General features: G+C 50.3%; 4 protein-coding genes across 4 annotated transcripts, besides 4 other annotated features; 3 read left to right on the forward strand and 1 right to left on the reverse strand.

Annotated features, from left to right (window-relative positions):
- Window positions 1-286: 286 nt before the first annotated feature.
- Window positions 287-1,462, forward strand: EKO05_0009956 (uncharacterized protein; the record flags this gene model as incomplete). Its single annotated transcript, XM_038942975.2, has 3 exons — window positions 287-322; window positions 375-818; window positions 872-1,462. 3 exons carry the CDS (start codon window positions 287-289, stop codon window positions 1,460-1,462), a joined length of 1,071 nt encoding a protein of 356 aa, XP_038794516.2.
- A 290-nt stretch (window positions 1,463-1,752) lies between these two features.
- On the forward strand, window positions 1,753-3,484 carry EKO05_0009957 (Amidase; the record flags this gene model as incomplete). Its single annotated transcript, XM_059637647.1, has 3 exons — window positions 1,753-1,781; window positions 1,835-2,463; window positions 2,514-3,484. 3 exons carry the CDS (start codon window positions 1,753-1,755, stop codon window positions 3,482-3,484), a joined length of 1,629 nt encoding a protein of 542 aa, XP_059493630.1.
- Window positions 3,485-3,621: 137 nt separating this feature from the next.
- Window positions 3,622-4,528, reverse strand: EKO05_0009958 (uncharacterized protein; the record flags this gene model as incomplete). The annotated part of the gene is made up of 3 exons (XM_038942807.1): window positions 3,622-3,917; window positions 3,968-4,414; window positions 4,468-4,528. 3 exons carry the CDS (start codon window positions 4,526-4,528, stop codon window positions 3,622-3,624), a joined length of 804 nt encoding a protein of 267 aa, XP_038794517.1.
- Window positions 4,529-5,064: 536 nt separating this feature from the next.
- Window positions 5,065-7,809, forward strand: EKO05_0009959 (uncharacterized protein; the record flags this gene model as incomplete). The annotated part of the gene is made up of 5 exons (XM_038943009.2): window positions 5,065-5,146; window positions 5,196-5,501; window positions 5,725-6,021; window positions 6,092-7,516; window positions 7,574-7,809. The coding sequence occupies 5 exons, from the start codon at window positions 5,065-5,067 to the stop codon at window positions 7,807-7,809; spliced, it is 2,346 nt and encodes a 781-aa protein (XP_038794518.2).
- Window positions 7,810-8,129: 320 nt separating this feature from the next.
- Window positions 8,130-8,165: a tandem repeat.
- A 186-nt stretch (window positions 8,166-8,351) lies between these two features.
- Window positions 8,352-9,558: a mobile genetic element.
- Window positions 9,559-9,607: a tandem repeat.
- Window positions 9,608-9,624: 17 nt separating this feature from the next.
- Window positions 9,625-9,775: a dispersed repeat.
- Window positions 9,776-12,199: the final 2,424 nt, after the last annotated feature.

Below are 12,199 nucleotides of genomic sequence, written 5' to 3' on the forward strand. Positions count from 1 at the left end.
GGGAGGTTGTCTATGAAACTGTTCGAAGCCGACGGCGGCTTGGATAGGCGTCATCGCGGGGCTACCTTCAGGTTTGGAGCACCTACCGCTTATCTCAACTCGATTTAACGTTATCTGGGCTATGTGGAACTCTAACTTTTCCGGGACCTACTCCAACCTGTGGAACGGCTGAGTTCGGCCTTGCGCCCAACACCACATCGCGAGTGACGGATAGAAGCAAGCATGTCTTCTAAGAAATCATCTATGCAACTCGTTGACCACATCGCTTTAAGCAGCAATCTCAGATATGGCCGGACACATGAACGCGGCACAGATTGTAGAGGTATGGTGACGTCATCGATGTTTTAGGAAGGCAATGCTGACCGTGGATGCAGTTCGATACGCCATATCAACTCTGTAAGAAGCCCAAGCCGAGGTGCGGCGAAAATGACCTCCTCGTTAAGTTGTATGCAGCTGGCTTCTGTCATTCGGATCTCCAGGTCCTGCAGGGCCAATTCCGAGCAAGGCTGCCCATGATTCCTTCCCACGAACCAGCTGGCAAAATTGTGCAAATAGGCAATCAAGTTCAGGGCCACTGGAAGGTGGGAGATCGTGTTGGTGTTTTGAACTTCAAGGATGCGTGTCGCCAGTGCGTTGGGTGTAAGCAACACATGCGGAGATCTACGCGTGCTGATCCACGATTTTGTGAAAAGCGGCAAATGGCGGGCTTCAAGCATGATGGTGCTTTCGCAGAGTACATGTTAGCTGATCCCAATACCGCTGTGCATCTGCCTGAAGGAGTTTCGTATGAGCAAGGGGCGCCTTTGATGTGTGCTGGAGTGCGTTACCCTTCTTACCAAAAATTTACCATTACTATACTGACCAGTTCAAGGCAACAGCTTGGGGTGCTTTGCGAAAGCTGAAACCGGACGTCAAGAGTGGTGAAGCGGTTGCCATTGTTGGGATTGGTGGTGTCGGTCATCTTGCAGTACAGTTCGCCAAAGCGATGGGGTTTAGGGCCGTGGCCATCGACAATAGAGAGGAAGGGCGACAGCTAGCACTTGAAGTTGCAGACCATCTTCAACCGGACCTTGTTGTCGATTCCACTGCCAGCGATGCAGAGAAACAGATACTAGAGTTCACTTTGGGCGAAGGACTTGCTGGTATCGTAGTCTGCACCGACTCCATTCAAGCAAATGCTTGGAGCCTTCAGCAGTTGGGTAACAAGGGTGTTATGGTGCCGCTGGGTCTTCCAAAAGACAAGTGGCAGTTCGATTCTGAGGCTATGGTGTTTCGAGAACTGGTTATCAAAGGCAGCTATGTCTCCAGTGCGGAAGAAGTAGAGCTGATGTTCAAGGTCGTGGCAGAACACAACATTTCCTCACACCTGACGATTTTGAACTTTGACCAGATTCCCAGCCTTGTCGACAGATACCAGCATGAGTCGATGAAAGGCAGATTGGTCATACAGATAGCGCAATAGGCCACAATCAGATTAGGTTCTCATTCAAAATGTTCAGGTAGTGTCTGTCAAGGAGTCGACTGGCGACGCAGCGACACAGCGACTCGTCGGGGTTAGTTGGAGCTGACCACGAGCGATATCGGCCGGATTGGAGTTATCTGGCCCACTTGGCCGCAATTGGCTGCTGGTACGTAATCCTATCATTGCCGTAGACGGGAGACTATATGTCTGGGACAATAATTCTACAACGTCGGTTTTGACTTCTACAGCTAATTTTTGAACCACGAAGATTGACCGCAGAACTATTCAAGATGTCAGTCTTCTTCGATTCACCGATAAGGTTTGTCATCCTGGAGCTCTTTACTCGGGTTATGTTACTGACTGGAAGTGAAGCGAGGATATTGTTGGTGAAAGCGATGTAGAATCGCTTCTGGCAAATATCGGCATCGATCAAGGCGTAGCACCAGATCAGTCAGGCGAATATCGTCAATTATTAGCAGCTGTGCATGATGTCGCAGAACACATCCTCGAGCTCCCAGATTATTTCCCCCAACCAGATACCCAAAGTTACCCCCGTGAGCAACTACATCGTCCTGCTGAAAACGAACAAGACTTTGGAAATGCTTGGGCGCATAAATTCCGGATACGAGGAAATCGAAAAGGAGGGATTTTGAGCGGCAAGACTGTCTGCTTGAAAGACAATGTCGCAGTTGCTGGTGTTCCGCAGTTCTTCGGTACAAACGCTATACCTGCATGGACACCAGAATTCGATGCTACTGTGGTCAAGAGAGCGTACGAAGCTGGAGCAGACATCGTTGGAACAACCGTTTGCGAGAACTTCTGCAACTCCACCTCATCATTCACCAGCGCCCAAGGGACAGTTCACAATCCCTACGCATGTGGTTACTCAGCTGGTGGCAGTACCTCGGGTGGCTCGGCTCTAGTTGGTGGGGGCTTGGTTGATATTGCCATTGGGGCCGATCAAGGAGGAAGCATCAGAGTTCCGGCGTCATTTTGCGGATGTAAGTCTAAGCTCAGTTTTCACAGCAACTGTGCTGAGCATATGTTACAGGTGTTGGTCTCAAACCCACACATGGTCTTGTTCCGTATACCGGAATCTCCAGTGGTGACTCTGTCAACGACCATGCTGGTCCGATCGCCAGGACTGTGGCAGATGTTGCAATGTGTTTAGATGCCATCAGTGGGAGAGACGATTTCGACGACAAGACACTAGGGGCTCCTTCGCATGGCTCGTCACAGTATTCAGAGCGCTTGAAAAGCTCTGTAGCTGATATGAAGATCGGAGTGCTGACAGAAGGATTCGAACATCGCCTTGTCGATTCAGGAGTCAAAGATGTAGTACTCAGTGCAGTCAAGTCTTTCGAAGAGCTAGGCGCTACTGTGCAGCGCATTTCGTTTCCGTTGCATCTAGAAGGACCTGCCGTCTGGACTATCCAACAACGCATTGCGGGAACCCTTGGAATGATGGGATTTGCACATGGTCGAAGAGGCGTGTTTTCGACAAAATACGAAGCCGTGCGCCAGCCATGGACCAACGAGACATTTCAGAAGCTTTTCCCTTCAACCAAGAACACCATTATCAACGGGCTCTCTTTGATGCAAAACTACCCTGGCCTCTATGTTAAGACATTGAACATAACACAGCAGATAAAGGACGCGTATGAAAAACTGTTCGAGGAGTACGATATCATCGTAATGCCGACAACGCCGTTCGTTGCCCCAGCGAATGTGGACTGGAAGCGAGGGGACTCTCCAATGAAAGCCCTCAAACCAAGCATGGGCATCACGACGAATACTGCTATCTTCGACATCACAGGGCATCCAGCCATGTCTCTACCCGTTGGCTTTGCGCCAGCGAAAGAAGACGTTAGCGTCATGCTCCCCGTGGGGCTACAACTCGTAGGGGGTTTGAATCAAGAACAGAAGATCCTCGATGCAGGCTTTGCATGGGAGTCGGCCAACGACTGGAAGAATCTTGGCGATAACTGCACTCGACGCGAGACAGTGCCTCCGAAACTGTAGGTGGATTAAATCGAATCGAACATATAGATCTTTATGGAACATAGTTGCTATGCACACATCTGAATTGCAATTCTTTGATTGAGATGTCTTGCCTTGGACTGTCACTGCAGCAACTATGACTTAATTTTAATCGTAGTTTAATTGATTGTATAGCCTCCATCAACTACAAGTGCGTGACCCTGAACGAAGGATGCTTGAGTAGAGCATAAAAACAACACGGCGTTTGCTACCTCGTCTGGGGTACCCATCCTCTTCATCGGTGCTATGTTGACAGCAGGCTTCAATGCTTCCACCATCTCCGGAGATGTCGTCGTCATGGGAGTTTCGATAACGCCAGGACAGACGCAGTTCACTCGGATCCCATCATCTGAATAATCAATCGCATTTGCGCGTGTCATGTTGATGATGGCAGATTTCGATGCGCAGTACGCAGCTACACAAGACTGTTAGTTCTGGTCAAGCATCACGACCCTCTCGACTCACCCGCGCCAGGCCTTGCTATAACACCTAGCTGACTCGCGATATTGACAATAGAGCCTCTTTGCTCAGGTTGCTCTGACAACGGTTCCTGTCTCAGCATATTTCTCAGCTGAGCTCGAGAGCTCAGCCATGACCCTCTATAGTTGATGTTGTTCAGTCGATCGAAAGCGTCCATCGTCATTTCGACTGCCTTGACTAGGTTACCCCCAAGGACTCCAGCGCAATTCACCGCGTAATCGAGCCTGGAGAATTTCGAAGTTACCTCGTCAGTGAACGAGTCTACAAAGCTTTCATCTGCAATATCTCCGGCTCGGTCAAAGACTTTGATGGAGGGATCGATAGACAGAATGGCATCTTTAGTCTGTTTGAGCGTTTCGGGGTTGATATCGGTGATTGCAATCTTGGTGCAGCCCGAGCGTGCAAAGCCTTTTGCAACTGCTGCGCCAATACCTGTATAGCCGTAAGCATAGAAGATACTGTATTAGTAATGACAAATAGCTTACCAGTTCCACCAGCACCAGTGATGATTGCGACGCCAGGCAGTCTCCTCAAGATTGATGCCATGATAATAGGATCAGGTAAGTGTCTGGGGTTCCTCCCAAGTAGCCACTAATAACTCCAGAAGTAATCTGGTGTCGGAGGATAAAATTGGCCAAGAACACAAGATCCTTCGGGCTTGAGGCGGTAATCAGAGCAGTTCTATATGCGAGTTGCGAGCCTGCAAATCCTACTGAGACTTTGCCTACGTCGAAGAGGTATGTTAGATCTGCTCAATGTCTCCTAACTTTGATAGAAGAATATGTAGTTGTTTCGTTCAATCAGCCTTGCTATATACGACAGGCATCACAGGAAGCTTCGGCATCCAAATTAGACGGGATGACGTTGCAGCAGCTCGTTCTCCGCTCAACGCTCAAGCCCTGGACGGCGTTATCTTAGTGCGCTAATTTGGAGTAACGTTATCGTCAAAATCGTGCTGATTGGCCAGTCGGCCGAGGCAGGTGCGAAACGGTTGGAGTCAAGATCCGTCAAAACCAAGCCCAAAATTCTCCGTCTTGTCTCCAACGTCTCCAAAATACCATGCTCCAACGACAAAGAACCATATGCATAAAGTGCCCCATATATGCAATCATTGCTCTCGTAGTTTCAAGCGCGCAGAGCACTTGACCCGTCACCTCCGCACTCGTCTGATGCCCCACTTTCGATACGCTGGTCGTAGCTGATCGATCCTTAGACACGAGAGACAAGCCCTACAAGTGTTCTTGTGGAGCAGCTTACACCCGCCGCGACCTTCTTACCCGTCATTGGCGACTCTCGCAGCATGGCGGGGAAGCTGTTACAACCACGACGAAATCAACATCTGCAGACAGCAGAGGCACTCCGCAGCGTCTAGATACAGCACAGTCGCAGCTCCTCACGTATAATGGAGTAACAAACACCAACCTGGGCTCAGAGAGTATATATCACTCTATGCGTGAGACAGACTACCCAACTTCTGTGACCAACCTGCATCACACCCAGGTGCCCTTCATCACTCAAGGTAAGTTTCCTCTTGAGGAAGACCCTCCCATACTGTGGAGAACCACGAACTTAGCAGCTCATAAATCTTCCTCTTGAAACAATCTGTGGGCTTCTAGGACCTTAGAAGCTCGTAGCACCTTCGCACAGCTTCTCTGAGTACCTACCGATATTCAGGGAAATGTACGCCTGTATCAGAGCTTTAACGTATTGCACTGTCAGTCAATCGCTAATCAATCGAACAGAGTCACAGCCTCATACCTGTCACGAAGAAGGCATACAGGACTTCCGCGATTTTGTAAACTTCATCGATGGTGTGGGGCTGTCAGCGCAGTGGTCTCCTGAATTCAGCTTCGACTGGTTGCAACCTGGAGAGCAGCACCCACATCAACAGCAACAACGCCAGGAGTCAAGACGGCACTCTCAGGAACGAGAGAGAACCCGTTCGCCTGCGCCTGAGGACATTGGCACACCGTTTAGTACTTGGCTGCCTTCAGCGCCCGCTGATGATCAGGTTCATCTTCGGTCCCACTCGGGAGATGGTATGCAAACGTGTTTTACTTCTGCTTTATTTTTCCCGCTACATTTTCTGCGCTGACTCAACATGAATAGATGTTCGAGAGAAACGAAGCCGAAGCGGGACGTACAACGTGACTGACGACCACCGCAATTTCCTAGTCTCGCTGCTGACCGGGTTTCCTGCGCCGATATCTGACTTCGAGATACCCTCAAGGCACACCCTCACACGCTATATTACGGCCTTCTTTGGTGGTTTCCATAGTCATTTTCCCTACATCCACCGGTCGACATTCCAGCCTTCGTGCTCCCCTTTGGAGTTAACCTTATCGATGGCCGCAGCAGGAGCCCAATATTGCTTCGAGAAACGAAGTTCTGAACGCCTCTTTCGCGTCGCGAAAGCAATTGTTTTTGAAAGACTTCGACAAGAAGAGTCATACTTTGGACCGCAGACTCTAGGCTTGATCGCCTCGAATGATATGTATACCCCTGAAGCGGTTCCTGCTACGCGACGCACTGGGCCGTGGGCTCCCCTTGATATGGCAAAAACGCTTCTTACGCTCGTAGGATTTGCGACATGGGAACGTAAGGATCTGCTTCAACAAGCGTTCTGCCTTCGAGGTCTACTAGTACAGACTCTCCGCGACATTGGTCTTCGTGAAGAGAGCGTCGGCAACACTGCGTCCACTTCAAAATCGGCAATGTGGGATCAATGGGTCCAACTAGAATCCGCGCGACGTACGAAGCTGGTTGCTTTCTGCTACATAAACGTGCACAGTATTGCTTACAACATCCATCCTCTTCTCTGGAGCAGCGAGCTACATCTAAAGCTACCTTGCTGCACTCCGCAATGGCAAGCTTCGAGTGCAGCACAGTGGTTCGCTCTGCGACGAGATAACAAAGAAGAGCAGATGCCATTCCAGCAAGCACTCTCGCTATTGCTCCAGGGTCCCACGGGCAGCGAGACGGTCCGTCCCATACCCAGTCCTATCGGCAACTACATTCTCCTCCACGCCATACTCCAGCGTATCCATGTTGTGCGTGAGCTTTCCTTCCCCATGACATCGTCTACCAAGATATCAGCCTCGGAACTACAAACCGTCAGCCGCGCACTCCGCTCCTGGACCTCGCTCTGGCAACAAACCCCGGAGTCGATCCTCGACCCCAACAATGAAAGCGGGCCCATCCCATTCACCTCGAGCGCCCTCCTAGTCGTCGCCTATGTACGTCTGTCGCTCGACATCGGGCAGTACCGCTACTTGGATTCACGCGATCCTACCACGATAGCCGCGGGGCTCGCGCAGCTGCCAGACATCGAGCGCAACGACAATCTGCTCTCCGCGCTCCTGTACTCGACGCACGCACTGAGCATACCGGTGAGGCTAGGCATTGACCGAGTCGCCCGGAGCCAAGCCTTCTTCTGGAGCGTGCAGCACGCGATCTCGAGTTTCGAATGCGCCATCTTCCTGGCCAAATGGCTCTGCTCGCTGCCGAATCCGCTGCAGGAGGGCTCGTTATCTCGTGCGTTCCTTCCTCTACCCAATCATGCACTGCACAGCACAGACTAACGAGAACTAGGGTCCGAGCATCGCATTCTCCACTGGGTGCGGTGCATCATCAGAGAAGCCTACGCCGTGGTCGATTTCGACGACGCCGAGGATTTCCACGCAGAGCTCGCTGTACCAACCGAGCCGTTCCCGCTGGGTCTGGCGGTGCTGAAGATCTGGTGCCGCTTCTTCCGGGGAAACACGCAGTGGCAGTTTGTGGTCAATTTGGGCCTGAGCCTGGAGCTGTACATGAAGACGCTGGAGTGAAGGCGCTGAGGAGATGGCATGCGCTGGTGCGATGGGGTTGTATATGGATCATCGACAGATTTCGCTGTTTCTAGCCTCTCTCCATCCGAGACTTTACTGGTGTAAACGTACATCTCCGCATTGGCCTTTGATAACCAAGGAACTCTATCGTTTTCATGGACTCGCAAGCTTACCGAACATCTGCAACGCTGCTCCAGGTGCTTCTACACGCTTATAGAATATCGAGCTATATCCAGTCTACTTGGTTAATATAAGTATAACATATTTAAACAGAGATTTATATAATCTAGTGTACATAATAATCACCACGCCTACTTGACTAACTATTCATAATAATAATAATAATAAAAGCAATACTTTACGTCTTCGATGGAACAAACTGTTACATAGAAAAACCAAAGTGCCGGTGCACAGACTGCCTGCTGAGGCGATCAGTCGGGATGCTCGGATACCTAGTAGCACTCGTATAAGAGGGGAGGACAGGGGTCAAAATCGCCGACCTCAGGAGTGTCGGGTAGTAAGTACTACCGATTTATCATGACTACTTGGTATCAGGCATAAGTAGTGTAGGTGGAGACGCTTGACAGGGGTACTCAGCTGTAATTTTTGGGTGAATTGAATTGATTACTCAGTATTTTGTGTACCCGCCCTTTGCCTTAATAACTGCCTAGCATCTGTCCTTTATGCTCGCTACTACCTTCTAAAGGTCCTTAGGAGTAATAGAATCCCAGGCCTCCTGTATAATACCCCTAAGTCTCTTGTAGCTATACTGCCTGCTAGTAGGGAGGTTAGGATAGTAAGTCTCTATCTAGTCCTTTATCTTATCCTAGATAGCTTTAATTAGATTAAGATCTAGTAAAAATAGAGGCTAGTAGATAGGCTTAATTCCTCTCTTATAGAGCTCCTTAAGGGTAGACTCTGCTCTATAAGCTAATGCCCTATCCTGCATAAATAGGAGGTTAGGATAAAGGGTTAACCAGCTATAAATTAGAGGGACTATCCTCTTACAGTACCTCTTACTAGTAATACTAGCCTACTCCTTCTCCTAGAAGAGGGAGGGACCTTTTGTAGTGCTAGAGAAGCAGCCCTAGAACATCTACCTACGCTTCTTTAGCAACTTGTCTACTACACAGGTAGGATCCAGCTCCTCTCTAGGTCTCCTGGTAACCTATCTCTGTCAGTGCCGCCCTCTAGTTACCTACGTCTTATTACTCCACAGTATCCTCTACTATTGCTAGTCCTCCTAGTCTACATAGAGCGTAGCCTACTCTAGACACAGATCTATATTATCTTGTAAGAGAGGTAGCTTTGCCTAGGCTATCTGACGTAAGTACCCTCTCCTCTGTAGGGCTTAGTAGATAACGTGCTCTAAGACACCCTAGTAATTAAAGGGGCTATAGGCAAGCTAATAATAGCTTATCTAACGCGTGCGTTGTAACAATCGGACGTAGGCCTCTAGATAGTTAATCTGGGCATCTGTAAGAGTGTGTAGGCAACTAGGTCACCTTCTTAGAGTAACCTGTTTACTAGCAAGGGCATAGCTAACTTGTCTCTCTGTGATGTTTAGGAGGTTGGCAATAAACTAATAAGTATGGCCAGCCAGACGGAGAGTCTGGACCTAGAGACGCTTATCTTGTGAGAGGTATTAGTGATAGGCAGGAGTAGATAGCTGAGTAGATAGATGAGATGGCTGAGATAGCTGAGATGGCTGGCCGGCCATGGCTGAGATGGATGGCCGGCAGATAGTTAAGATGGCTGAGATGGCTGAGATGGCTGAGATAGCTGAGATGGCTGAGATAGGAGGATGAGGGTGTAGGGCAACGGCACGTAGATGCTTCTAGAGACAAGAGACATTGTGTTACATACAAAAATAGGGAGGATTTAATGTAATTTAGTTAATAGGGCTATTCCGCGACCTCCGGCTTATCCCGGACCCACCTACACTACTTATGCCAGCTACCAAGTATGCTGCTTGACTTCTTCACTCTTGACGTCCATCAGTTGACGATGCTCTACTGTCTCCTTCTCTCGCATACCAACGGGAAGCATGCCTGCACTTGAGTTCTAGTGTGGTGTGTAAGAATCTATAGCATATCTGTAAAGCTGCTCTGAGTTCTTCTACACGCTAAGCGAAAACGCAGAGTTGTGTCTAGTTTGCTTGGCAACATTAGGGCGACCCTGAATGAAGATTGACTTGCTCTAGCATGCATGACAATTACTATACCTACCTTGACGGATATTTCGGATGATGATGTACAGGGTCTGAGACACGATAAGCCGCTGCGCATTCAGAGCAACATGGTATCTGACAGTCACTGTTATGCCCGGATCGAAGCGGGTTGTTGTGCATGTCGCACGTAAGAAAGTGACGGAAGTAAGCCATGTCCGAGACATTAATGGCTGGTAGAGGTGGAGTCGCTTTGGACCTACTGCAAGACATTCAAAGAGTTGCTTATGAGACCCTGGGTGTATGCCACTGAGCCATGACCTTTACCTGCGGAGTCATCGTGGATAGTCCGGGCGTTAAGCTCTGCATGACAAACAGACGCTGGTCAAGAATCCGGTGCTGGTCATCGAGCGTTGCGGAGAATAACGACGCTGTATCACCGCACAACTGTCGTTTCAATCTGACGTCTACTCGGTAACGCAAACGGCTCCACAGTCTCCAGACTCGTCCATCCCATGTGCGACCGCACACGAGGCTGTCAGCATGTCAGCGCTAAGGCGTCGGGTTGTCGCACAGCGGGCGATCTAGTTCATCGTGTTGTGTGCGACGGTCGGTGCACGGTAAGCTGCTTGTCACACGATGGAGCTGATGTCCTCAGCGCTTGGAGTGCCACACGGAAAGTCGGAATGGGACTGTCAGCGCTTGGTTGCTGTAACATCGGCGCTTCGGTATCTGGAGTTACCTAAACTAAAAGTTTTGCTCGGGACTGTGTGACTTGGAGCGGAAGTCGTCGGAGACGAAGAAGTCGACTGCGGCGTCACCTTTTCTAGGGTGACGGCTCCTGAATGCGGGGCGCTTCGTGGCGTGGATCCTGCTTTGCAAAGCACTTGGAGCTATGAAGGATGTTCGGTTGAAAATCCCGTCAGCATCTGTGTAGAGAAGAAAGCCTGTTGCTCAGTGGCTTCCCCGGAATTGATAGGGCTACACAGTGTCATGGCATGTTTAGCTCTGCATGCATGGCTTTGGTACCCGTCCACTACATACTCGTGGTGGCCTTTATGTTTTGGAGCCAGCGAATTGTGGCTTGCGTGACCGGCAGTTCCAGCCTACGATCCTCAACAGCGCCAGGCACCGCACTGCAATTGGCTACTTTCCTTGCATTTATGCCATAGGTATCAAAAGTCAATCGTGTGTCCATCGTTTTGTGGACCCTGCACGATCTCGACATTGGTAGGGAAAGTATGGGTTCTGACTCTTTGCCGCCGCTCCACCCGGTGAGTGTGGGTTCGCGAGGAGCTGGCTGCACGCAGCTCAACCTGTTGCTGGTGTTTGGGGCGTTGGGCATCCTAGCAGTCGATCTCTCAGTCTGCTCTTCGTGGTAGGCACAGCAGTGTGCCTGGAGATCTCGATGCGGTACCATGCAGCCAGTTACACCGGGAATGTCCGACGCAGTTGCCGTGGACTCGACAACCACTTGTACCACTGTCGAGCTGAGCATGCAGGATATGCGATGTGACTTTGACAGGATTTGGGATAAAAGCATCGGTGCTGATGATTATGTAATAGAAAAAGAAAAATAGAGGTCAGACGGGCATGGAGAAGGAATGGCCGCTGCATTGTTCGAAAAGGTCATGGCGTAGGCCAGACAATGCACCGTTCAGCTGAGAGCAGCGAACTGGCTGCTGTCAAATCTCAGCGGTGAGCGTGACGCGATGGAGGTGATGGCACTCTCCCGGTATCGATAGCATTGGCACCAAGGACGGCACGCGCCTATCACGGCTGTCGTGCTGAGTAGGTTTCATAATTTAGGTTGCCAAGATATCGGCGAGGGTCGGGGCCAGTGTGCAGGCCAATGGCAGGCGCAACGTGGCTCTGGGAGTGAAATCGATGGTGATGAGGTTTTGATACAGGCTGCAAAATCGCGGACCTGTTCATCGCAGCCCGGTGGTGTGTAGAGCGACAGTAGCTGAATGGTTGTTGGCGCGTACGCTTGAACCGTCGGGTGTTGGCGGAGAAGGGATAGCGCTCACAGAACGAATGGCACGGCAGGAGTGCAGGAGCAACCGTGCGTGGTTGTGGGTGTGGAGACCGGCGAAGATGCCCAGTCCAGGAATAGAGCGCAGCGTTGCACAAAGTGCGCAAAGGTATTGGCAATGATCTCCCCACGTAAAGCAGGAGCCAACTGATACGGGCCTCGGACTTGAGGGAATACGCAGATGGTTG

This window comes from Ascochyta rabiei, chromosome 18 (assembly GCF_004011695.2).
Source record: "Ascochyta rabiei chromosome 18, complete sequence".
Taxonomy (NCBI): domain Eukaryota; kingdom Fungi; phylum Ascomycota; class Dothideomycetes; order Pleosporales; family Didymellaceae; genus Ascochyta; species Ascochyta rabiei.